Raw genomic sequence first — 25213 nt, forward strand, 5'->3', positions numbered from 1 at the left:
GAATAAAAAAGCACAATAATATTACGAAAGATGACAGTGTTCTTCGTTAACTAGAGAATGTTTATTAGTGTTTGTTCAATGCTTACTTTCTAGCAGGTAAACATTATAGGTTTCATGACCATTATATTAACTTATTATAATCGTTATCGCTGGCAAGCATTATTAGTCTAGCGTGGATTATTTGGTAGTAAATCCTATTAGCATTCACGCCTACATGCTAGCTATATAACTATCACTATTGCCATTTGCACGGATATCTTTTCATTCAACGCACAGCTACGTAGATTTATTGCCTCAAGCGTAATCGTTCAAGACACAACTTTAATAGTAATTTTATAGAATGAGAACGTTATTCCCGATCATTTTGTAGCGTCAATTACGTTACGGTACTGTCCTCATTGGATGTAATTGCAGGAGTATGATCGCACGGTGGCACTGCTGCTACACCTGCCATCGGAAGGGGTGCTGGCATTTGCGTAATAATTTTACTGCTGTGCGATAGATTTAAACGTTCGGCGTAAATTTCGCATTCCTGTCAAAGGGCTCGTTTATTCTCTTCTCCTCTCTCTCTCTCTCTCTCACTCTCTCCTCTCTCTCGCGCGCTCTCTCGCCCCCTCACTCTCTCATACATAAGCGCACGCGAGACACGCCATGAACAAGTAAAACATCACAGTAAACATTAAAGTTTACCATGATAAGAAGTATATTCCAGTTCCATGCGCATCTTTCTATATACTCAGACAATATAATCTCAAGGCGTGACAGAACCAGTAAGATAAATATATATATATATATATATATATATAAATATAATATATATATATAGAGAGAGAGAGAGATGAGAGAGGAGAGAGAGAGAGAGAGAGAGAAGAGAAGAGAAAGAGATATATATAGGGAGATAGATACGAAGATATATATATAGTAGAAAATACATAGCAAGATATATAACGGCTGTATATGCGCGCGGCGGCGCTGTGTGTGTGTGTGTGTGTGTGTGTGTGTGTGTGTGTGCGTGCGTGCGCGCGCGCGCGTGTGTGTGTGTGTGCGTGTGCGTGCATGTGCGAGCGTGTGTGTGCGTGTGCGAGCATGTGTGTGCGTGTGGGTGCGTGTGTGTGGGCATGCGTGTGTGTATGCATTTGTGTGTACGCGTGAAAGCGCGCGCGCGTGAGTCTATTCAGTAGATAAGGAGAATGTATATAAGAACAAAGCTGATCGAAACGTGTTGTATTACTGCTGATTCGGCATCTGGTTACGACATACCCGTGACTTGCCATTCACTGCGGCATCTTCGTCGTCATGTTCCTCTAACAATGGTTCAAGACGGCTAGGTATGGGGTGCTGCTCAATGCAAAAACCAAGCAACCACAACAGATCAAGAAAGCACAAAGGGATAGAGAAAGTAAAGAAATATATAGCGGGTGTGATACAGAGTTAGAAATATATATGTATACTGTGAGTAGAAAAACAAGAACAAAATTATAGACAGATAGGGATTGTAAGAAGGAAAGCGGTTGCGCAAGAACGCGTGCGCGCGAGAGAGTGAGAGATAGCTAGAGAATACGAGCAGCGAGAAAGAAATAAGAGAGACAATAGAGATAAGATATAAGAGATATATATAGAAAGGGAGAAAGAGGTAAGAGAGATATAGACGAAGAGAGAATGCGATAAGAGAGATAATAGAGAATAGAGTGGGAATACGAGTAAGAGAACGCGAGCAAGTAGGATTATTTTCCAAATTTAACAAGGATATGATATAAGAATATAGAAATAAATATACATGTATATTTCTTCGTATACCCTTTATCAGAAACAATGCAGATGCATCACTCACGCGACTGATATGGTGAATCTAAAGGTTTCAACTCAGGAAAAAATCCAATGACGACATTTAACAAATCAGTAGCATTTTGGTTCACTGCAAACGGCTAGAAACGTGAGTTATAAACTCGCCTAACATCGTGATGGGATCTCATCTTTGTACAGACCTCTCTCCACACATTGAGAGTTTCATGCGACGAGGAATGATGTGCAACGGGCACGTGCAACATAATATATACAACACATGTCTCGCGTACTAGCAGCCCACAACGACACAGGTGTGACAATAGTTTCCATCCTCTGCTCACTAACACGATACACGAGCGACATCGGCCACGTATTTACTACTAACGGCAAAGACGAATTCTATCTATACATTAAAAAATATAGTGGTAAATGTGGGGTTAACCAGTGGTAAGTTATTATGCATGTGCGTACGCGCCCGTAGAACTTGCAGGCGACCCTGGCAATAAGCAAGACCTAGCCGGGTTGATTGAATGCGGTCTAGTTTGGTGTAGGAATGCGTATAGGATTTAGGTTGCAATAATATGTGGTTTAGCCGATCGACCATTACCTTCTTTACTTTTGACGGGGCCGCACCCTCAGCGTCACCCACGTGACCCTCTTCGGGGGACATCTCATCTGATTCTTCTTCATCATGCTGTTTGACGTGCAATAAATTAATTATCGTTAGTGACAGCGCATAAATAAATAAGGCCGTACAGTGCCAACTCGTGAAGTCGCCAACAACAGCTGTATACTGGATACTTCTTCAACCAACTGGTACTGTATATAATAATAGAATAAATAAAAAATATATAAACAAATAAATAAATATGTAAATAAAATAAAATAAATAGAACTTTCGAAGACGAAGAAGTGGCATATATAGTATTATAACAGTGAGTGTAACATGTATATACATATTAATGACTGTGCGACAAATATTGCTGATCAACTATTCGAATGCTGATTAGGACTTATTTTAAATAAAAATATCGTTCTCAAAAAAGTTATGTAAGAAATCAAAACGTATTAAGTGCAAACCACCTAAAACCTAGTTTGATTTCCATGCAAACACCAACATATTTCAAACTGGGTTTTAGGCAAATTGATGCGTAAGCAACACGCACGTAGGCCTATTATGCCTGAATGTTGAACACATGCGAATTCTCTATATGTGGGATGTGGGATATATTCAAGAAACCTCGATCGTTCGTAGGTACAGTTCATGGAAAACAGGACCATGCGGTCATTCAACAGCAATCGTAACCAAGACCGGCTGAACACATTTGGATATAAGCAATCTCGTAACTCATGTGTTTAGGGAAAGGTCGACAAACCTCAAACACAGCACAACACAGCATGACGGAATGCCTACATATCTCCTCGACACCGTGTAAATTTTTCTAAGACTACTCTGTAGCCTACGACAGTGCGCTGTAACGTGAAGTAAGAAAACGCAAATCGCAAATATTTTAACGTTAAAAAAACACATAAGTGTAAAGCTAAGTTATTTCCACATCACACAATTAATCTAAATCGGCGTTATGGCCATCATTGCTCTTTTTGAAACTCATAAACGTAAAATAAACGACAATAATCTATCTCGATTTCTTTTAATGGTCTCCCGTGCTCTGTTCAATCAAACGTTTTTAATTAGTCTTATAATGACCTGAGGTTTATTCATTCACTGCGCAGTCTGAACGACGGTACGAAACTTATTATAGTGACAAGGTCATGTAGAATAGCGTCGGAAAACTTTGCCATTGTTGAATTTACCGTTTAATGATTCTGAGATAACAAATATTATTATCGCTTAAAGTTGTTTGATGCAGTGATAGAGTAACCTTAATAGCGACATGTGTCTTTCCGCCAATACAAGCCATCAAGCTTCAACGACCTATATCTTCTGAATTAGCTAGCTTCTGAAGAATTTCTCGTGTGCCACTATTTCTTTTTTTATAATACGCCGCTATCGATGTGTGATGATTGGGTAAATACAAAAGATTACTATATGTAAACCGACGAAATGAACACTAAACCGTAGGCGTATTGTTCTATGTTTCAGAACAGTCTTGGGTGGTTATTAGACGTATTATTATTAATTATTATATTAATTTTCTTGCAAGCGTACACGAACAAGCCGTTTCTATAAACACATCCACACATGTACGCGAATGTATAGCACGCCGAGATAGACACTGATGAGTATAAGGTTACGTCTCATGCTCTCTTCACAAACGAGACAAAAAATGGCAATTGTCATCTACTGTACCTTTGCCGCGTGTTCATCATCTACGACCACCTGCAAAATGATCCAAGAATGTCTTATTAGCGAGTGCGGCAAGATGAGGATGCAACTCAAAACATATGAGTTGTTTTGCAAGACACAGTCCAGAACAAATATGGTCGACGCAACGTCAGCGCCGAATTTCTATCTTCAATTTTATAAATCAATATTAGAGATCTTTATATATATATATAAGGATAATAATAAATAAAACACGATTCAATTGGTTAGTGATTCATATGATTGTTCAACGATTTATATGAGTATGAGTATAGTATTGACAGAAAACTACCGGTTTGTCAACACATTTACATATACTATAAAGATGCAAGATGCATTAGTGAATGTGATGAAGCCTGCATAACGATAGGTAGAGCACAGAATTTGTTCTCACGACTCTACATGTCAAAACAATCTTCTGCCTCTTTTGATCTTTACGCATGTAAGCAGTTGCGCGAACGTGCATGCAAACTTCAAGTGAAGCCCCATTACATTATATGAAACACGTGTTACCTTAACTATATGCAATGTACCGAAACACCAACTTCAAAACAATATTTACAGTGACTCAAAATTGTTGTTCCGGTCAACACGACATATGCTTGGTACATGGGAATCAATATTTACATATATAATAATCACCCGTATTGCATTGCAGTTACGATTGCATCTAGTTGTTTACATTACGAGGTTGTCCCCCTTGTACGTCCAGTTAGTTTTGTAGTATCGAATAACACCGACATTACCAAGATAACAGTTTTTGCAGTTCATTCATATGAGATCTTCCACGGGTGCGCGTTAATTAGAGGATGGTTCGGGGTAACCAATTAATGTAAACATAGCTGATGTTTCCAATGCACGGGTGAATAACATATAACGCGTTGGTCAAGAGCAGAAATCAGACCGCGTCGTGTCGAGAGTTGATCTGGTTCTGCTTTGCTCTTGTTAGCAATCCGTAACTAACATATCATTGATGCATATTACCCATTTAAAGGTGGGGTGGCACCTACACGAAGGCCATGCCATGATACGCCAGGCATTTGTTAGATGAGTTCCTCGTCGCTTTTGCGCGTATAAATATGAGGAACAAGTCTAATAGCCCTGCCTGCTGTAATACGTCATGCTCTAAATGGTGGAAATTTAATCGAGCGTGGTCAATGGTTAATATACCCAGCAGTTCATAATGTAGTGCACACCATGGCGTGCCTCAGATAAATTGAGGTAATAAAATATACGGAGTAAAATTCAAGATGAAATCTGTACAAGAAGGATGTGTTCGACAATGTAGGATTCCGATTGTTAGCATCGCATCCTTAAAGTTTTAGATTTTGCTGGATGAATTTCTCTGGTCTTTTTCAAAGTTCTCCAGGTCTGTTTAAAATTTATATCTCCTATTAATTATCCATTTCTTGCAGCAATTCCAGCTATGCTTGCTATATGCTATTTACTGTCTAACGTATTTTACCATTTAAGTTGACTATACACAAATTCGTGAATGGAAAAGGTTGTGTTCTTTCTAACTTCATGCAAACCTTTTGTTTAATTTTTAGTTGTCGACTAGGAAGTGAATATAAGGTAAAGCGAGAAGGCGAGATTGTGGAAAAATACTATTGCTTTGAAAAACAAGTTGAAGATTGCAAATATACGTAGAAGTAATATATATATATATATATATAAATATATATATATATATATCACTCGACAACCGAAAGCAGGAAATATTACTTTTTTTTATATCGGGGTTTGGTATACTATATAGATACCTTGGTATACTAAACTATAGTACACGAGCTATGCATGCCATAAGACTAATTATCAAAGGGATAGCTTTACTCCCCTTGAACATTTACATAATATATAAAGACTTAACATGCATACAAGTGACAAGATTCTGTCACACAAGATGCACAAATGCGGCAGTACAAGATACATAGATCCCAGCTCTCTTTGACAATATTATCACTATAGGTTAAACTTACTCGCTTATGTATATCACGATGCAACCATTTTCATAAATATGGCGAAAATTGCATCATCTCATGAAAAATCCAGAGGTCACCGGCCATCGTGCCAGTCGACGACGAAATTCATGAGAAATCAGTCAATATCGCCTAATTATTAGGTGCAGCCGTCTACCTGTAGGTTACACCTCACCGAGTAGTGAATACCTCCACGTGGCAGAAAACAAAGGCAGAGAGACCTTAATTGCCACATTTCGGCACACTAGCTTTGTCATGTGCAAACAACAGGCTATTTAGTGCAGAGTACGAGTAGCATGCACTACTAGCCTGCCTCCTCGTCATTTCCTTCACCGCGATGCCCGACTATTATTCTACCTTCGGCACATTTTCCCCCTTAGACGTCGGCGAGTCCCCTTTCACTTTCGTCTCTGCTTTTTCAGCTTCGACTTTATCCGTCGGTTTATCGTGGTCCTTCTTCGCTTCAGTAGGTTTCTTCTTCTTCTTTTTCTCGTCATGCTTCGCATCGTCACCAGTTTTCTTCTCCTTCTTTTTCTTGCCCTTCTGATGCGGTTGCAAAGAAGGCTAGCTTAAAATTTGTGACGAATCGTTCTTCGGATTTGAAGCCCAACCAACCGAGCGTATGTAGTCGGTGAAAGAGTTAGTCGATCGTTTAGACTTAAATAACACGTTATGATATATATATTATATATATATATATATATATATAGTACTGGGATAGTTCGTGTATAGAAAATACGGTATGGAATTGTAGATGAAATCGGATTAAACGTCTAAGAAGAACCCCACTCGAAGTAAATTTGCAGTGAAACACGCATGTTCATGTATTGAATGCACACTAGATCGTAGCGCAGCAGCCAGCAGATGTTGGCCTGGTCAGCGTATGTGATTATTGCTAAAACAAACTGACGATGTGTTTATGAACATTTGTGTGAGAGGTATAAAACGGCTTACAGAATATATCGTTCAGCCTATGAGTAGCCTAAAGATAATAAACCGCGACCAGACTGACGTAGAACGAGAAAGCTATATTGTTTACGCCCGGGTCGTTGTTCATATATTCGGGCTGCTGAATATGGCCATAATGAGTTTAGCTGCAGTCAAAGCTACACGTATTGTTATAACTATGTAAGCAACAGCTCAGTGGTAAGGCCCTATATTATTTTAGCTTAGCTGAAATATCTGTTTAAACGGATTCTAAATACCACAATGACGTAATCAGTTTAAAAAGTGGTACTATATTAGTGCAGGAAAGGTGTTAATTTTATGTTGAATATCAGCTGAAATAAATAACTGCATTCGCTAAAAATAGGAAAAAGAAAACACTCGCGTCGTAATCATCTAACCATTTATAAATATGCTGATATAGAACGCCGTGTGCTGCGATTACATTATTCGCATGGCTACGGCAATGAAGTACGTGGTTTGATAATTTGCTGTCCACGGGAGGCGAGCAAAGTAACGATAATATATATATATATGTAGGAATGTTATTTGAATGAATGGATATGGCGATATGGCTAGTATCAAATATGTGATATCAGATGATATTATGATACATGGCATATTATATTCACGAGAATGACATAGTAATTTATTAATAGTGAAAACGAAAGATTATAGATTATAAAAATAGTTTATGGCTAGCGACACCCTACCTCATGTGGTTCATCTACTCCGTCTTCTTCGTGTGGTGCGGCTGCTTCCGGCTTCTTATCAGCTGGCTTTTTAGCATCATCTGCCTTTTTCTCCTCCTCTGCTGTTTTGATTTCTTCTGCTTTCTTCTTTTCTTCTGCCTTCTTTGTTTCCTCTGCTGTCTTTACTTCTTCTGCTTTCTTGGCCTCATCCGCTTTCTTTTTTTCTTCTGCCTTCTTTTTCTCTTCTGCTTTCTTATTTTCTTCTTCTGCTTTCTTCTTTTCTACTTCTGCTTTCTGCTTTTCTTCCTCTACCTTCTTCTTTTCTTCTTCTGCCTTCTTCTTCTTCTTCTTCTCTTCTTCTTCTTTCTTCGTTTCTTCTTCTTTCTTCTTTTCTTCTGCTTTCTTCTTTTCTTCTTCTTTCTTCTTTTCTTCTACTTTCTTAACTTCTTCTGCTTTCTTCTTTTCTTCTTCTACTTTTTTCTTTTCTTCTTCTACCTTCTTCTTTTCCTCTTCTGCCTTCTTCTTTTCCTCGTCTGCTTTCTTTTTCTCTTCTTCTGCTTTCTTCTTTTCTTCCGCCTTCTTTTTCTCGTCTGCTTTCTTAGCTTCTTCTTCCTTTTTCGCTATCGCTTCAATATCCTCGTCCTTCTCTTTAGACTCTGGCTCTTCGTCTTTCTTCTCCTCTGCAATGGCAATTTCAAACATTATTGTTGAAATACAGAAGAATAAATGAGTACATAATCTGAAAGAACATTTGGGTGATCATAGAGCATAGATGGGTGTAAATAATGAACGCAGAGAATAAGCCATACGTCTTAGTGTAGCCTGTTCACGAGTAAAGCAGCTAATGAAATTATGTATTCCATAATGCACTCCTTCCAATTCATAATCGTCATTGATACCTTATCTTCTTGAAATTATGTATTCAATAATGCACTCCTCCCAATTCAAATTGTCATTGATAGCATATCTATACACTTGACTGATAAACCGTGCACAGAGGCATACACACAAAACGCACACGCGCATAGGCACGAGTGTTTGGGCACACACAACCCAGCCATACATAGGCGAACATCTGTAGGCAGGGCAAGGCGCAAACACACCTTCAACGTTCAGGGAGGCCTTGCAAGCATCCTCTCCTTTGTCGTTGGCGATCTCTACTGTGTATTCACCCGTGTCAGAGCTGCTTGCTTCCACAATGAACAGTCTCAAGGTGTCGTTCTCTTGCGTGATCTTGTAATTCTTTGACGGTTTAATGAGTTTGCCGTTTCTGCGAGGAAAAATAATAATGTATAGATGAACTACAGACTTCTTAGCTAAGCGGATTCTATACGATTTATGTATTGCACCAATACCATAATGCGTGAAGCTAAATTTCTAGCTTAGTATGAAATAATTATGACACGAAAAGTTTCTTCCGAATAAGCTAATTAATGGCAGTTTTAAAAAGGCACGAACAGTAAAAATCGCGTTAATAATCACTTACTTGTACCAGTTGACTTCAGTTGCCACTCCCTTAAAGTTGGCCATAAATGCGACAGAATCTCCAACTTTGGCCTCTTTTGGACGCAGCTTGGTGACAAAAGATGGCGGTTCGATGTCTTCGACCGTTACTTCAGTTTGTTCGTCTTCTTCTTCCTGTACCATCTCGTAGCTCTCTATAACGCGAAGATACACGTGCGAGGAACGGTCTTCTAACAAGCTAAATTAATACCTTTGACACACCGAATTCGGTATTGACCAATGCGCATCAATGCGCATTGATGCGCATTGTAACCGAATGACATAATTCGATTTCATATGTGATATACCGTTGACACACCGAAACAACCGAACGCAAATTCGAACGCAACCGAACGCAAATCCAACAACGCATTCAACAGGATCTTCACGAGAACACCACGTGATTTCATCATCCAATCCCAAACCGAACAGAACCGTGTTGTAAAATTATCGTTGACACACCGCCAAACAGAACCGAACCGAACCGAATCGAACCGTAAGCGAACTGCTCAATCCACATACATATGTGGGTTGAAAATAATGCGCATTGATGCGCATTACAACCGTATCTGGTGTGTACATAACCGCGTTGAAGCGCATCAATGCGCATCAAAGCGCATTGAAAGTTCGGTGTGTCAGCGGTATAATTAATCGGATAGCGCAATTAAATTTGGCAGCGTTTTAGCGTGCTGAAATTTCGGAGATCTTAAATCGGAATGAAATTCAATGATTTCAATCGTTGTCATAATAATGTGGGCATTGTCGCAAACCTCGTGACTTCTTACCTGAGACATTAACGGTCACGGCAGTGTCCGTCTCTCCGTACTGATTGCGCGCAACGCACTTGTACTTGCCATTGTCTTGCACGGTCACCTCTGTGACTTCCATAATTATGATATATCTGCAAGAGTAACACTTTACTTGTAATCGGCATCGTATCGTTTCAATGAGAAAGTCTGTACAATATGTATATGTATATATATATGTATATGTATATATATACATATATATTATACGCCCTCATGCACGCATACACCCAGTTTTCATGAAATTCCCAAGCAAACATTACAAGGTGTGTGTGTGCGCGCGCGCGTGTGCGTGTGTGTGTGTGTGTGTGTGTGTGTGTGTGTGTGTGTGTGTGCGCGTGTGCATGTGTGTGTGTGTGTGTGCGCGCGCGTGTGCGTATGTGTCTGTCTGTGTGTTGCGCGTGTGTGTCTGTCTGTGTGTGAGTGTGTATGTGTGTGCGTGCGTGCGTGCTCGGGCGTGTAAGCTTACCTGATTTCGTCGTCGCCGGGTATCCTGACGATGCGTTGAGTGTGACGGCGGTCTATGGACACCTTGCTCGAATCCTGGAACCACTGGATGTCAGTCGGCTCATTCTTACAGATGATCTCACACTCGATGATAATCGTCTTACCCTTTCTCTTCTGCTTAATGCGGGCGTCGCCAAACTCCGGAGGAGGCTCTGCGGGCGCACTGTGAGTACGGGGGAGAAACACATGTCTAACTATAGTGCCTACTGCACACTCGTCTTATCTGTCATCTCATATACTAACACTGTCTTGCACTTCACTCGGGTTCTGCTATAACTTTTTCATAAATATGGGATGTAGCATGGGAATAAGTGTTCATGCAATCAAACGTATAATGCAGATTTATATTGATTTCATTTGTTATAGGTTCACAGGTTGTCCACGTACTTTATAAAAGACGAGTAAAATGTATTTTTTAAGAGCAACACGTCTGACATCAGGATAGGTGATCGCAGAGAACCTGAATTATTCAAGACAACGAGTACTTTTAAAAAACGAGCGATATCACTCACCCTTCGAAGTTGAGGTTAATATTAGCGTTGGTTTCACCAAGGTCGTTCGTAGCATTGCACTTGTATTTGCCGGTGTCATCTTCTATTACGTTCTATAAATAATAGATAAAAGCATAAAAGTTACGATACATCGTCTTAATTTCTTTTTCTATCGTGTTGTTAAAACTGTTATATTTTTAATTGCATACATGTAAACTCCAAAGCAATAAGGTAACCCTTAAATGCATTAAACTATCATTAAAATACATCCGCGTAATATGGGGTCTAACGAAGCATATGTTGTTCATTACTGGACAGATGCCTCTTGGTTGCTGTTGTTTTTAGAGCCGAACGGCGTGGTACCTAACTATGTGATACTCGACGTACGGCGTGGTACTCATCTATCTGATACTCGACGTATATGCATTAACAGCGCGCGAAAAGGCAAAATGGTCACTTTTATGCGTTATCGCAGTTTATGTGGCTTTAAAATACCATCGTCGCAGTGCACACATAAACAATTCTATTATAGGCGGTGCCTTAAGCATGCCTTCTAATCGGGCGAGCTAGACACGTACTACTATTTCCAGTTGGATAATGTACTCCTCGTCACTGACTGTCGTTGTGATCTGCTTAAAGCGCCGGGTGCTTTCATGAATCAAATCGTTGTTCCTGTACCACGTGATCTTCGCTTCTGGCTTCGCCTTCAGTTGACACTCGACCTTGACATTACGGCCGCTGTCGTCCTGACTAATGCTTGGCTTGGCTGTGAAGACTGGTTTTGATCCTTCCGGCTTCTTCTCGCCTAGAGAATACGGCGCGTGAGACAAGAGATACGAGGTTGGAAGTGTATATTTGTAAGCTATAACTGTGATCAGGTCGTCTAGGAGAAGCCAGCGGATGTTGACTCCACCAGCGTTCACATCCTCAGAAATGACATGTTCATTTTTCCCGCTTGCCATTCATGATGAAACTTAATAAGCAACCGAGCCGTGGAGATAAAGCGCATGTACCTTCGATGTTTAGAGTTAGATTGGCATTGTTCTCGCCATGTTCGTTCTTAGGGTTACATCTGTATATGCCGCCATCGTCAACGCTAGCTTCCTATTGAATGAAAGCACAAATTGTGTTTAGATAGGTACGTCAATCGGGGTAAACTACCAACAAAAACGCATATGCGTGCCCGCGCTTAAAACACGCGTTAGTTACCGCGTAAGTGAATTATCATGGTCAATTTGGTCCAACTAACTGTATCCAATAAGATAGACACACATTCATACATAATGTTGGCTTCTATCCCTGAATTGTAGTGCCAAATATATGTATAATCTTTATCCACATTTTCTATGCAAATGCTAACGAGAATTGCGATATTTACTCAAGTGTCAAAACATATAATGTCTATTCGATTATGATCGCAGCTTTGTCTTTTTAAATGATATGTCTTTAAAAAGCTTGCTTTGTCTATTTAAAAGTTATCTTATATTATACACGTAATTAATACAGAAACGACGAAATATACTTACTCTAATTTCTAAGCGCGCAATATATACATCTTCTTGAAGCTTAAGGCTACTGGCCACTCTGCTGCTAAGCTGCACCACCTCGTTGCCATGGTACCAGGTGACTGTTGGAGCTGGGTCGGACAGGATCCGCACCTCCATCACGATGAGTTTTCCTCCATCCTCGGGAATGATTTTTGGCTTCTCAGCAAATGCTGGAGCCGCACCCTTTGGTTTCTCTGGCTCCGCTGTGTTCGGAGACAATCAATGCGGCTGATTAATGCTTAGGACAATAGCATAAACAAAACTTTTATTCCACCCTAATGCCTCCAATTGTATATATTTTTCATGGGATGGTCACATTACGGGCCTGTTCTAAACATCTTATCACAGGAAGACCAGGTAATGCAATTATCAAAACATAGCATATCCATTAAGCATAAAAAAGGAACAAACATTTCTATTGAACGCACTAGGTTACCATTAGCTAATATAAAGCAGATTATGATATCAATATCCCTGTTTATTAGTAAAGGTAAACGGACTCAAAAGAATTACCTTCAAAATTGAGAGTCAGGTTTGCATTGCTCTCTCCGAACTCATTAGTTGCCGTGCACTTGTACTGGCCTCCATCAGCTGGCTCGGGGTCCTTGATAGATATGAGAGCATTATATGCCAAAAGAAAACCTCATTTTTACAAGGGGTTGGTTATAATCCTATATGCACCAATATCGCTTAGATGCGTGTTTGTCTATATTTAATTTCGATAGGATGTTCAATTGCTATTACCCTGCTTATTTTTTCTAATTTAAAATGAGAGAAACGTAACGCGATAGAACTTTAGCTGCTGTTTGTGACTCAAACTATGTTTTAACTGTTTATTTAATTCAATATTAATTTTTTTTTAAGTAGTACATACCCTTATTTCCATCTGTATCGTGTAAACATCGTCACCATCTGGTGTCATTTCGATGGTAATGCGACCACCGGCGTTTACTTCCTTGCCGTTTTGGAGCCAGACAAAAGTGGGTGCCGGCTTGCACTTTACTCGGCACTGCAGGGTAATCAAACTGCCATCTTCTGATGGAATGATTTTGGGCTTGGATACAAAATTTGGCGCATCCCCTTTTGGCCCATTCTCTTCTGGTTCGGCTGAAACAAACAATGTCGTACAATATACTATTCAAAAAATAGAAAATGGCAACCATTGCCAGGGATAAAGGACACTGGAGGACGAGGACAAAGGACTGGTCCACTTTCCTATTAAACCACACAAAAGACTAATTTTGTTTCGAAAAATATTGACGTTTTTCACGTTTTTACTAAGTAAGACGTACCAGCGAAATTCAGAGCAATATTTGCATTGCTCTCTCCTTTGTCGTTGACCGCATTGCATTTATAGGTACCGCCGTCTTGATCTTGTGGTTCCTACATAGGAGATAGGAAAAACAAATGCTGGTAGCATTAATTAAAATTAAAGACGACTATTGTGGCGCTAAAGTAATATACACAATATATAGTTTGTGTATGGTCTGTAGATTCATCAAAAGTGGGAACAATTTAAAGCAAAAGTATGCAATGAAACCCCCCATATATGGCATTTTGATATAAATTCATACCGTCGCCGTTATGAACTATAGCTTGGCAATAATATAATAGTCCGTTATTTAACTATGCTGGCTTATCCGCCGATGAGGTGATAAATCTGACAACTTTGTATAAACATGAACATAGGCGAATCTGCTTACCGTGATCACTAGGGTTACCAGGTACAGGTCGTCGCCGAGGCTCTTCGACGTCATGTGGAAGCGTCCGCCTTCCTCAACAAGATCGCTGCCCCTCATCCACGCTATCTGCGGGGTGGGATCTGCATTCACCTCGCATTCCATGATGAGAAGGTCACCCTCCTGTCTGATGGCAGGCTTCTTCGTAAACGAGGGCTTCCCTGCAGTTGCCGCTTCATCCTCATCCGCATCAGCTGAAACGATCGTTCGAGAAGATTTATTCATCTACTTACAGGCTGTCTACACACTACAGAAAAGCTCATATCAAAAAGGAAAGTAAAGCTCACATTCCTCGCATCTCATTAGTATAGTGGCACTGACGTACTCATAAACAAATGTCTAATAAATAACAGATTATTAGAGCGTCATTCGTTAAACTAAGTATGAAATAATCACTAGGCAGAATCGCAATAAATTTCATAGGTTTATCTATACTAACCTCACTATTGCAAAACCCCTAGTTAGTTCGTTATTTTAGAATTGCGATTGCATCGTATTACCTTCACCAGTGCAAAAATCGCATAGAGCGTATTCTCCATAACTATATAAGCATTGTCATTTTTCAGATAAATAACGTGCCCAGCATAACAACATAACATGACATGCTTTTATTGTGAGTTTAGTTTGTCATTTTAGGGCCTGGAAAGCCGTTATATTTTGCGTATGGTTGTTCGTCAGGCGGCCTTATTTTCTTCCAGCTGCTGTCATTCTAAACCAATTGCCGAAGGAGTCTAGGCACGACTTGTTATGTCCCAACTCAAAGACTACCGAAACTAGAACCCTCGGCTGTCTAATTTTAGGTCGGCACCAGCTATAATGCATTAACTGGCGGGAAGTGGCCACAAAACCAAGCTACGTTGGGTGCGGGCGTACGTGGGTGCGGGCGTGCGTACGTGCGTGCGCGCGTGCCTGCGTCCATGGATTCCGTGTGTGCGTGCGTGTGTGTACATGCGTGCTTGTGTGCGTGCGTGTGAGCGTGATATTTTATATAGACCTACTGTATGCACAAGTGCTTATTTTTTTAAGCTGTGCATACGCACTTTATGTATTCGGCGTCGTGTTCGCGGGCTGCGCGAAGGGTGGAAGTAAGAAAAAGTTCGTCAAGCTCTGCTCCGAAATAGGCCAAACGACAACATCCCGTCGACATTTGGCGCTAGTTGGTCTCTGTCGGGGCGCGCTCTCTAAATTCCACATGGCTTCGCGGCTAGGTCTATATTTAGCATCGCTGTAGGGCACGTGTCTTAACGGAGATACTGTCACGGGCCATGTAGATACTGTAGATGTATCACGGATGCGGATCGCGTCGTGTTCTGCTCGTGAAGGCGGGGATATCGTCTAGCATATATAGTACATAGTAGAATAGCACGCAGCACAGAGACCGTAGGAGCGAACATTCCACGCGTACGATAGCCTGCAGAATGTATGCAGGGCTCTTGTTTATCTCCTCGCGAGTAAGTCGGGCATAGATCGAAAGAAGACCGCCGACGGCATGCTCAGCACTTGTGATGCCATTAAAAGATAGAATTACCGTAAACTTGGTGTATAATTATTCTTAATTGCAAAGGATAGTTATGCGCTAGCTAATACGCAATAAAAATGATGATGATAATAATAACAATAATAATAATAATAATAATAATAATAATAATAATAATAATAGTAATTATTATTATTATTATTATTATTAACATTATTATTGTCATCATTATTATTAACTGCAGTATTGTTGGTGTTGCTATTGGTGCTGTTATTAATTTCACACGTCTAAGATATCACGTATGTATTTACTTCCTTCATTAAAAAATCCATGCATACAACAATACATGGATATTAATCACACATATTTACGTCATAATTGCATCAATGTAAATTATGTTTAGTATGCTTTTTAGTCCGAATTATTCTCAGATCAAATTGTGAGTGAACTTCTATGTGATTAATGACGCGACGATGGTGATGGTTGGTGGTGTGATTATATGGTTGATGATATATGACGATTGGGGATATTCTATTTTGCGCGTACGCGCATGTGCGAGGCCCTACCAGTTGTACGTTGTGCATTCTACACCATCTTCAATATTAATTGGTGATGGAAATAAACCTTCGCCTTCCGCCGTCCTCTGGTAAATATTGAGAACACGTGTGAAGGCAGCTAGCCCGGTCTGTAACTATTTAATGTGGAGAACCATTTGATTGAGCGGATACAAGAAACAGTGTCGAAGACTTACAACAACGGGCGATTCTAATCTTTTGCCGCAGATGAAAAAACACGTTTTTGTGGGCCTCTTGACCTTGAGGTATTTCGAAGAAGCATAGAATCTCTGTGAATTTCTGTACTAACATTTTGCAAGGCGTTTAGTTATATTATGGGTGCATTATGTGTAAATATCATCGCTGGGGCGATTCATATCTATTCTCTGCTAAAAATTTCTTGTCGCCTAGGGTAAAATAAAAAATATAATGTGTGCAATATTGCGACGTAATATAATTCTTAGTATTGTGACCTCATATTTTCAGTTACGTTTCAGAGTGCTGACACGATTTTCACATGTTTGTTTAATCATCTGTAATACATAATCGCTTCACTCTCGTTAGACAGGTTCTAACCAATTTTAATCAAATTTGATCACTGCACGCAGAATACGTTTTTATATGATTATGAGTCCACATTAGTGCAACGCGTGTCAACTCAAACCCACCATTAAAGAATTACTGGGGGATTTGCGGACGTCTTGCAAACAGCTTTGATGCAGTGCAATAATGAGCTAGAAGCAGTCGTATCGCGCTTGTCTGACTCGTGGGACCCGAAAATAACGCATTTTCCACGGCGCATAGCAAGTCCGAAAAAGTCGATCACCCATACGTGTGACCCCCCCCCCCTCCTTCCGTGCAGGACCTGTGTCGAACATTCGTGTTTTCCCGCACATTAATCTATCGAATTATACACAAACTAGGCATTTCATTATACTCTATCATTTGTTTAGTGTGAAAAATACGGATGTCGTCTTTCCACGGCCTTGTCTGCGCCTGCGCCAGAGACGGCCATATTGTTACAACGACGGCGTCTAAGGCAAATAAACTTACATGCCATTTTTGAATCTAGAACACTGCATGAAAACTACATTGCTTGGTCCGTGGAGCTGTTGTTGCCATCGTGGCTTGGCAATAGATTAACCATCGCGGCTGAATTATGAAAGGCCTGCGCACGAGAAGAAGAGGAGGATGCTGAGGGCGGTCTACGAAGCCAAACTAGGCGCTGCGCTTCCTGTGACGAGCAAACGCGCATTGCTAACAACTGACTCACGCTGTCCTGACTCCTATTAATACTTTGCGCAACAACAATCCCGTTTACATATTTAGAAACACATGCGCAGTACCAGTGAATACGCGTTGCGCTGGTGTGAGAGAGAGTCCGAGGACAAAATGCTTATTTAATACTAATAATATACGCCTTGCTCAGCGTCTGCATAGTTAATTGCGGCGAAGGTATTTTTAACATCGAGTATATAGTAGAGCTAATCTTCTCAAGAAATACAAGTGCGCTTGTCTCGGGCCATTTAGTTCCCGTATTTGCGGGACATATACTGTCTAACAAACTGCCCCGCTGATTCCCGGACCATATGTTGTATTTCACACATGCTCATCGGTTTACATTGCACGAGCCCCAGATATCCGGAAGGGAATTTGACCCTAAACACGCCAGCTATGCTGTTTTGTTGACGTTATAAACAACCGCCGGTCATTCGTGAGTAGGGGACCTACGGTCAGCGATTTATATTTTGTTCAGTTAAAAACACTCAACGGCTTTGGTGGGTACTGTAATATGTCGCGTGGCACGGCGCAACTCCGACGAAAAGATTTGGTATTTCGACCGATGCAAGAGCAGTGTTCGAATAAACGAAATATCCCGGAATTGAGATTAGCAAATCAACAGCGTTTTCAGCAAAGCATTCTTTGTTCGATATGAGTTTCAATGTACCTATTAATCGTCACATTCCGCTTGCATTTGCCGTAGCGAGGTATTTTCAACATCGTTGTTCGTACTACCGTGAGCTTATATTGATTACAACCTCATGCATAAGCGCCCTTGTGATATGTCACCTATAGAGACTGTGGACACACTACGCGATTTTTCATGCGATCTAGGCGGCCGGCTCAGTCGTGCGACTCTGTGGGCACACTACGCGACTGAGTCGGGCGACTCTGTGGATTTTCAGCACGCTGATTGGCTGATAAATTGTACAATCGGCCAGCTCAATCACAGACCCGGGCACACTAGGCGATTGCAGCCGACCGGCTCAAATAATTATCAAACATGTTTGAATCGGGCGACTCGGCCGGCCGACTCGAAAATCGACCGCGACTCACTGGACACACTACGCGATTTTTCATGCGATCGAGCCGGCCGGCTCGGTCGGCCGGCTCGATCGCATGAAAAATCGCCTAGTGTGTCCACCCCACAGCTTTAAACGCAACTCATTATAGTAATACACTTACTTCCGAAATTTAGATTTATGGTGGCATTGCTCTCTCCGAGGGTGTTTTTGGCGCTAACTCTGTACTTGCCACCATCCTCTAACGCAATGTCTGTAATATCCAGACCGCACGTGTAGGAGTTGCCATCCGTCTCCGTGAAGATGTGATAACGACCTCCATCACTGAAAATGAAAAAAAATACATCAGACGCCATATCGGATGTTTGAGTCTAAGAGCTTCTACAGCTGTCGGTTTACGCGTAAATGTGTAAATATTCCAATCTACAGGAAACAGGAGGCGAATCTCATGAATAATCCAATGGCAGCATAGTGATTAGATCTGGTGCTAGTGTGCGGCTCTAAACACTTCGCTCTTACCTCAAGGCGTTCTCATTGTGAAACCAGCTGATGGTCGGTACTGGATCTGCAAGTACGCGACAACTGAACATGATCTTGCTGCCATCGTCCGCCTGCTTGATTTGCGGCTTTTGAGCGAATTGGGGCGCAATCCCGTCCCTGCAAAGAAAGCAATCCACGCACGTAGTACGATTCGAATAATATCTACAATCTTAATAAATTAATATGTAATATATTTCTCTCTTTTTTATCATATGGTCGGTTTTTAACTAGGCCGATCTGCTAGATACATGCAGATACAATGCTATTTACATGCCCAGTAATGGGCGTTATGATTGGATAGACAAAGAAATAAGGAGTGAGTGCACGCACTTGTGAAAACCGCCTGATGTCGTTTTATACATGCCCGATAGCAATATGCACCGATTAGGGTACGTTAGCCAAAAGGGGACGATTTTCTTAATAGGATAATTTTGTCATTGGTCAACAAGGCTGAATGAAATCTCTCCAGGGGCAGCTATTCGCTGTTATCTGCATAAACTGGCCAGGTTTTTACTATTCATTGAGCAAAGTAAGGCTACGAAGAAATTAGTGAATTATGAGATATGAGGTGATAAGCAAAGTAGCATGAAAATTCACGATCAGGCGACAGAGGGGATTGAATGCATACTGTTCGTGGTCAGTTTTAATAGATGCAGTAAATATTTGTGTAGTACGGTAGCGTAAATTTCCGGGAAATGCGACAAATATACTTAATAGCATATTATTGTTCGTATAGTATAGAGTTATGACGCACTGCTAAGACAACACTCTATTTTTACTTAGCCGCCTATCGGCGGGTGGCAAGCGAATTCCAGCGGCGGTATGTTTATTCAAAACGGGCGATTGTTTACGAAAAAAACACGCGGTTCTCCGTATTTGCATTACGATATATGTATGCTTATCAGTTTATACTAAATCACCAAAAAACTTAACTGACTTGCTTAGTATATGTCTCATCCCACAACTTGTAAGTATCTCTTAATATACCTTCGTTATAGTCGCGTCATATATGATTGAAGTAGTGTTAATGTATCATCTGTAGTTTAGTTCAATGCTACTTGCTGATGGCATATATACGATATATATATATAATATGTGTGTGACGCTCCTGTGGTCGTGTGTATGTGTGTGTGCGACACACAACCTCGTGTGTGTGTGTGGGGCCCGCCCGGCCCCCTGTGTGCTGTGTGCTCGCGCCCCCCCTGTTTTTGCCCCCTGCCTAAGACCCTCGCCCCTGTGGTGTGCGACGTGTGTGTGTGTGTGTGTGTGTGTGTACCTGCGTGCGTATGCACATGTACTTACTTGCGTGCATATTGTATATGCATGTATATGACATTTCGTATAAAGAGTATAACAGTGCTAGTCATTTGATACTCTGGGCATTGCTAAGAATGGTTGAGCCGAATACAAGCGAAAATGTACGACTGCCACTTTGAAACGAAATTTGTATCGGGTATCCCTGAGAAAATATCACGCAACATGGTAGAATCTACACATAGTATAAGCATGATAACATCACTATACGATGTTTATCGTTACACATATACTTGTATAACTTCTACATTTGCGTCTTGGGATATTATTGCCTCTTTGGCATCTATGTAAATTCAATGTAAATCTAAGAGTCACGCAATATGCCAGCAAAGAATCATAAATATGTGTTCCTGCCGTAGAGTTTAATCACGATAATGCCTAGTAGAGATTTGAACCCAGACCTATTACTCAGAACCGATTACTAAGTAAATTAGTAGCATCGTTTAATTACCATCAACTGAGCGTCTGGTATACCTTAGCGATAAATCGAATCTAAGTAACTGCAATCAATGAACTAATTTTAACGAAACGGTATACAAATGCGAGGAATTAATCGATAGATCACTAAACACCCACAGTCCCAGAAATTGTTATATGATAGCTTGATGTTTTTTATGTACTTTTAAAATGGCGTGTTATATAACTGTTAAGCATCACCGATATATTTGGCGCCGAAAGTTTCGTAAAGTTTTTAGCTCGTCCATAAATACCGTAGCACGCCATAACGTTCCTTCGTCTTCGTGAGATCTGGTCTAACCATATTATGCTATACCCCTAAGTTCATTCCGACTCATTTCATTCCCAACGTATATGTTTAGACCAAAGCAAAATGCGAATGGCAAAAAGAAAACAAACCGACAGCTAGCCACGTGCAACGCTATGTTTACAAAGTGCGATACTATCTGCAAAATATCCCAGGCGCCGGTTTTCCTGTTCCTTCCTCTCTTTCAAGGAGATTCCAGAAGTTATTCAGGGCATTATAGTATTAACAACGCATATTATAGATTAGTTTACTAGCGTTACGGTCACTCATTCTTTCCCGGCCTCCCCCATTCTCTACCGTACCCCCTGTAACACATATGAGTTTAATAATTAAATTATTGTTCCAGATGTAATCAGAACGCGTCGGTTGCAGGTAGGCCCAACTATTATTACAACATAGGATATATAACTGCCCAGTTGTATTATATAGTATAATTATTTAATTCTTGTTAACGTTTTTTTTGCATCACAGTTTAATTCATCTAATATTTTCTAAATGCAGAAGTACAAATTACTAAACATTTCGAGTGGTAAAAGAATTCTTCATTTCATTTCGAGAAGCATTTAAGGTATAATAATGCTCTGCAACATAGGTTGTTGATTCGTCACTCATCTCTACTGTTCTCGAAATGTACGCTACAAAATGCAAGTAGTCGTGCATCGTCCTTATATTACGTCCATATATCATCATATATATACGTATACGAGCGTCAAGCTGTGTAAAATTGATATCGACTCTCAGCAGGGGATCTTTCGTCGTCATTTTCCCCAATTTTGCTCAAACGAGCCCATTGAAAGCGCATATATTGGTTCAGTAGCTTACCCTGTCTTATATAAACCACGCAGTGTCTAAAAGTACGAACGCAATTTACCGAAGTACGCGAAGTACCACATTTCAGATGCAAACATCCGTATGTTTTACTTACACTATTATATTATATTATTGTATTATTCATTATGTATTACACTATCTCTGCTTACCAATCACATAACAATACATCTCCTCCTGCTCTAAGAGCAAATACAGTCGCACGTGGGCCTAGAAATTTGTTGTAAATTATATGAAATATGTTAATTATGTGAATTAATCGTAAAAGCGAAAAAGAAGCCACTGACACAGGAAGAGCGACCACATATATATATATATTATATTATATATATTTATATATATATATATATATATATATATAATATGATTATCTTATTATTATTATATATATATTATAGTAGTATTAATATATATAATTATATATTAGAGCTAGAGAATGCATGATGAGCCGTGGAGAGAGCGAGAGAAAGCGAGAGAGATGGAAAACAGAGGACAAGTTGAAGATGAATCGTTCCATGATGGTGCATAATGACGCAAATTAAATGACACTTTAACATTACAGCCTCCGCGTCTGTTAGATATGTTATGATTCTACATAATCCGAAGACGCTATGTCTATTATATTGACCCTGGTGGTGTTTAGTCAATTATGTGCATTGCCTGTGCACCCTTTTACCTGGAACTTTAATAAATAATAGCGGGGTCGAGTTCTTTTTCTTTAGGTGGCTTTTAAGAAACCGAATTCTTTTCATTAAACTTTTCACAGTTTCAAACTAACATTCACAGAAGCCCGATTGACATAGTACGTGTGGACGCGTAAAATATACTCCGTAACTATGCGTATTTGAGCATTAGCGAGGTCTTGTTCATTCGGCGGAGACTAGGAGCCGTATTAAAACCTTTCCATAGCCTCTCGCTGGAAGCAAGTGCGGTGCCAAACTCCACGACAGATGGCGCTCTCGCTCTCACGAGTATCCTGAGTGTACGATAGGGCACTGCATGCAGTTTGGTGCGGGGCTAACCCCCCCCCCCCCACTACTATTACGCGCCTGCGCACATGTGTCCCGCGATTACGTTTCTGCACGTTGACGAAATCACGCGTGACCTTGTTTCGCGACAGCGATGGTTTAAAAATGTTTGCGCTTCCGAGCGGCAATTAGGCGCGTGGCTGGATCTATTTTATTATTTAATTTGTGTAAATCGCGAGGCATGTCCGCGGCACCGCCACACACGGCGAATGTCCGGTTTGCGCGCGGATTGATCTCATTTGTATGGCCAGAAGGCATCTGGGGATTAGAAACGTTAGACGGTGGCTAACCGCTAGGAATTTCTGGAAATTCTCACCATGAAACCGGAAATTCTGCCGCCCTACTTTGGAAACGATTACACAAGAAAATAACGATGTGAACGGGACTAGGGGGAAACAGCATCACACCTACTATAGTCCGCCGTGTTAACCTTTCATCAACGCATTACCTGGTATGCATAATTAATTTATGGATATTGGAAAACCACGCATGTCTGTCGATAAATGAGCAAGCGATGTACTTGCATGAACAGGATCGACAGGGCGTAGGTAGTACGGTTACATAAATAATTAAGCTCAGCGTGCGTTTCACATGAAAATAGTAATATAAGCTCATCATTAACCAGTGCATAGTTTCAAGCCTTGGTCAGAGATATCGGCCGATGGCAAAATGTTTAGCATTTTTTAACAGAGGTAAAATTTCCAGAAGGGTGACATCAAGAATGTTGCATGCAGAACACATGTAACAATCACCTACCCTGCGTCTGCCATTGCTGGTTAGATCACTATGCACACATCCAACGCCACGCCGGAAGACCAGGCTCTATTACCGGGGGAAGCTGTCGCCTCACCCCAACGTGCAATCCTCGGCTACTGCAAGAATGAATGCCACCAGGCTAGCTCTCAGCCACTGCTCGACACCACACGATGGATGTATTCCGGTCTTGACAGCTCAATAACACAACGCCCGCCTACACTCCTGTGCACGCGAGAGATGTAGAAAGAGAAAGAGAGAGAGAGAGATAGAAAGTGTGCGTATAAATCCTAAATAATCGTAACTTGTAGTCTTCACACACTGAGGACACAAGCAGCCTAGTTATATCCAAGTGTGACGGAGGTTGGAATCCGGCTCGTTCAACCTCACTTTGACTCCATGGCGCACTGAGGCTCTCCCGGAGCAGACCGCTTAGCTTTCAGCCTTGCAGTGACTGCCGCTTCCTATATGCTCGGCTGCGTGCTCACAGCAGTGAACAGCAGAAACGTACTCGTGAAACTTTATAGGCTACATCGTCTCCCAGCAAGGCTATAATTAGCAGAGCGCCCGTGCTATTTGTGGCGCCCGCTCTTCAACGACTGCAGCATCCGTCTGCCTCTCTTACTCGCCGGTCCTGATGCGGGCAAATCGTTACCTTCAAAACTGTATTTTATTTACCATTAGTAAGATCAAAATGTGATTCTACGATTTTGGGGCCGAGACAAAAAATAAAACCTTGTGGGTGTGTGTGCTTCTAACGTTCATTGTCAGAGGGCACGACAATTCCACTAGTTTCCACGAGCGGAAATATTCCGGTGGCTTTAATTAAATACACGCCGTTGACAAGCAAGCGACGATTAGTGGCATGGTTGTCTCAAATTCTTAACCTAATTACCGAGTTGTCAGCGAAGCAAGAAAATAAAACGTGGGATACGTGTGTGGATTTTACACGTACGTGGGCTTTCGAAGCATGTACGGACGTGAAATTTAAAATCAAGTGAGCGCGACTGGCACAACAAAGTTTAAGTACAGAACCAAATTTAGGTCTACTGTGAATAGTTGATTGGTGCGTGGCAACTGGCAGTATATTCGTATATATTTCCGATACGTCAGTCCGTGACGTTTGTACACTTTCATCGCGCAAACACATTCCATAGCGCACGACTATTCGTAGATGCGCGGCTTTTTGTTTCACGCTTTCTCTATGGGATGCAAAGTGGGTCTGTGTGCAACTGTTAGTTGAAACCATCTTTTCTAACTTGATCCCATCAATCGCCACAACGATTTGTGTGATCTACTCGAGTCGTGCATTCTATTTAGAAGATAGTAAATG

At 40.9% G+C, this 25213-nt stretch overlaps 2 protein-coding genes across 17 annotated transcripts in view; both read right to left on the reverse strand.

The window, feature by feature from the left end:
- LOC106807588 (twitchin-like) overlaps positions 1-8039 on the reverse strand; it is a 69349-nt gene extending 61310 nt beyond the window's left edge. For 9 of the 16 annotated variants that reach the window (XM_014809978.1, XM_014809979.1, XM_014809976.1 and 6 more), the window contains exons 1-4: positions 7749-8039; positions 6448-6633; positions 4097-4126; positions 2393-2479 (exon numbers count right to left, since the gene is read on the reverse strand). In XM_014809978.1, the coding sequence (XP_014665464.1) occupies positions 2393-2455 (63 nt within the window). In that variant the 5' untranslated portion in view covers positions 2456-2479; positions 4097-4126; positions 6448-6633; positions 7749-8039. The remainder of the gene's footprint in view (positions 1-2392; positions 2480-4096; positions 4127-6447; positions 6634-7748) is intronic. The other 7 variants (XM_014809977.1, XM_014809969.1, XM_014809980.1 and 4 more) reach the window with 4 other exon arrangements.
- Positions 4088-24371, reverse strand: LOC106807582 (twitchin-like). Its single transcript, XM_014809961.1, has 19 exons — positions 23884-24371; positions 19174-19311; positions 18818-18978; positions 14285-14514; positions 13874-13964; positions 13456-13688; positions 13095-13185; positions 12561-12784; positions 12048-12138; positions 11613-11839; positions 11056-11147; positions 10506-10706; positions 10016-10131; positions 9214-9385; positions 8831-8997; positions 8089-8407; positions 7481-7493; positions 6448-6633; positions 4088-4126 (listed from the first exon to the last, which is right to left on the reverse strand). The coding sequence occupies exons 1-19, from the start codon at positions 23895-23897 to the stop codon at positions 4088-4090; spliced, it is 2805 nt and encodes a 934-aa protein (XP_014665447.1). The 5' UTR covers positions 23898-24371.
- Positions 24372-25213: the final 842 nt, after the last annotated feature.

Source organism: Priapulus caudatus, unplaced genomic scaffold (assembly GCF_000485595.1).
Source record: "Priapulus caudatus unplaced genomic scaffold, Priapulus_caudatus-5.0.1 Scaffold224, whole genome shotgun sequence".
Lineage (NCBI taxonomy): Eukaryota > Metazoa > Priapulida > Priapulimorpha > Priapulimorphida > Priapulidae > Priapulus > Priapulus caudatus.

Excerpts from the sequence above, each read along its gene's own strand:
- LOC106807582 (XM_014809961.1), bottom strand. Across the intron at positions 12,139-12,560 it reads TTGCGCGCTTAGAAATTAGA|GAAGCTAGCGTTGACGATGG; the intron begins GTAAGTATATTT and ends TTCATTCAATAG. Across the intron at positions 10,132-10,505 it reads CCCGGCGACGACGAAATCAG|ATATATCATAATTATGGAAG; the intron begins GTAAGCTTACAC and ends TTACTCTTGCAG.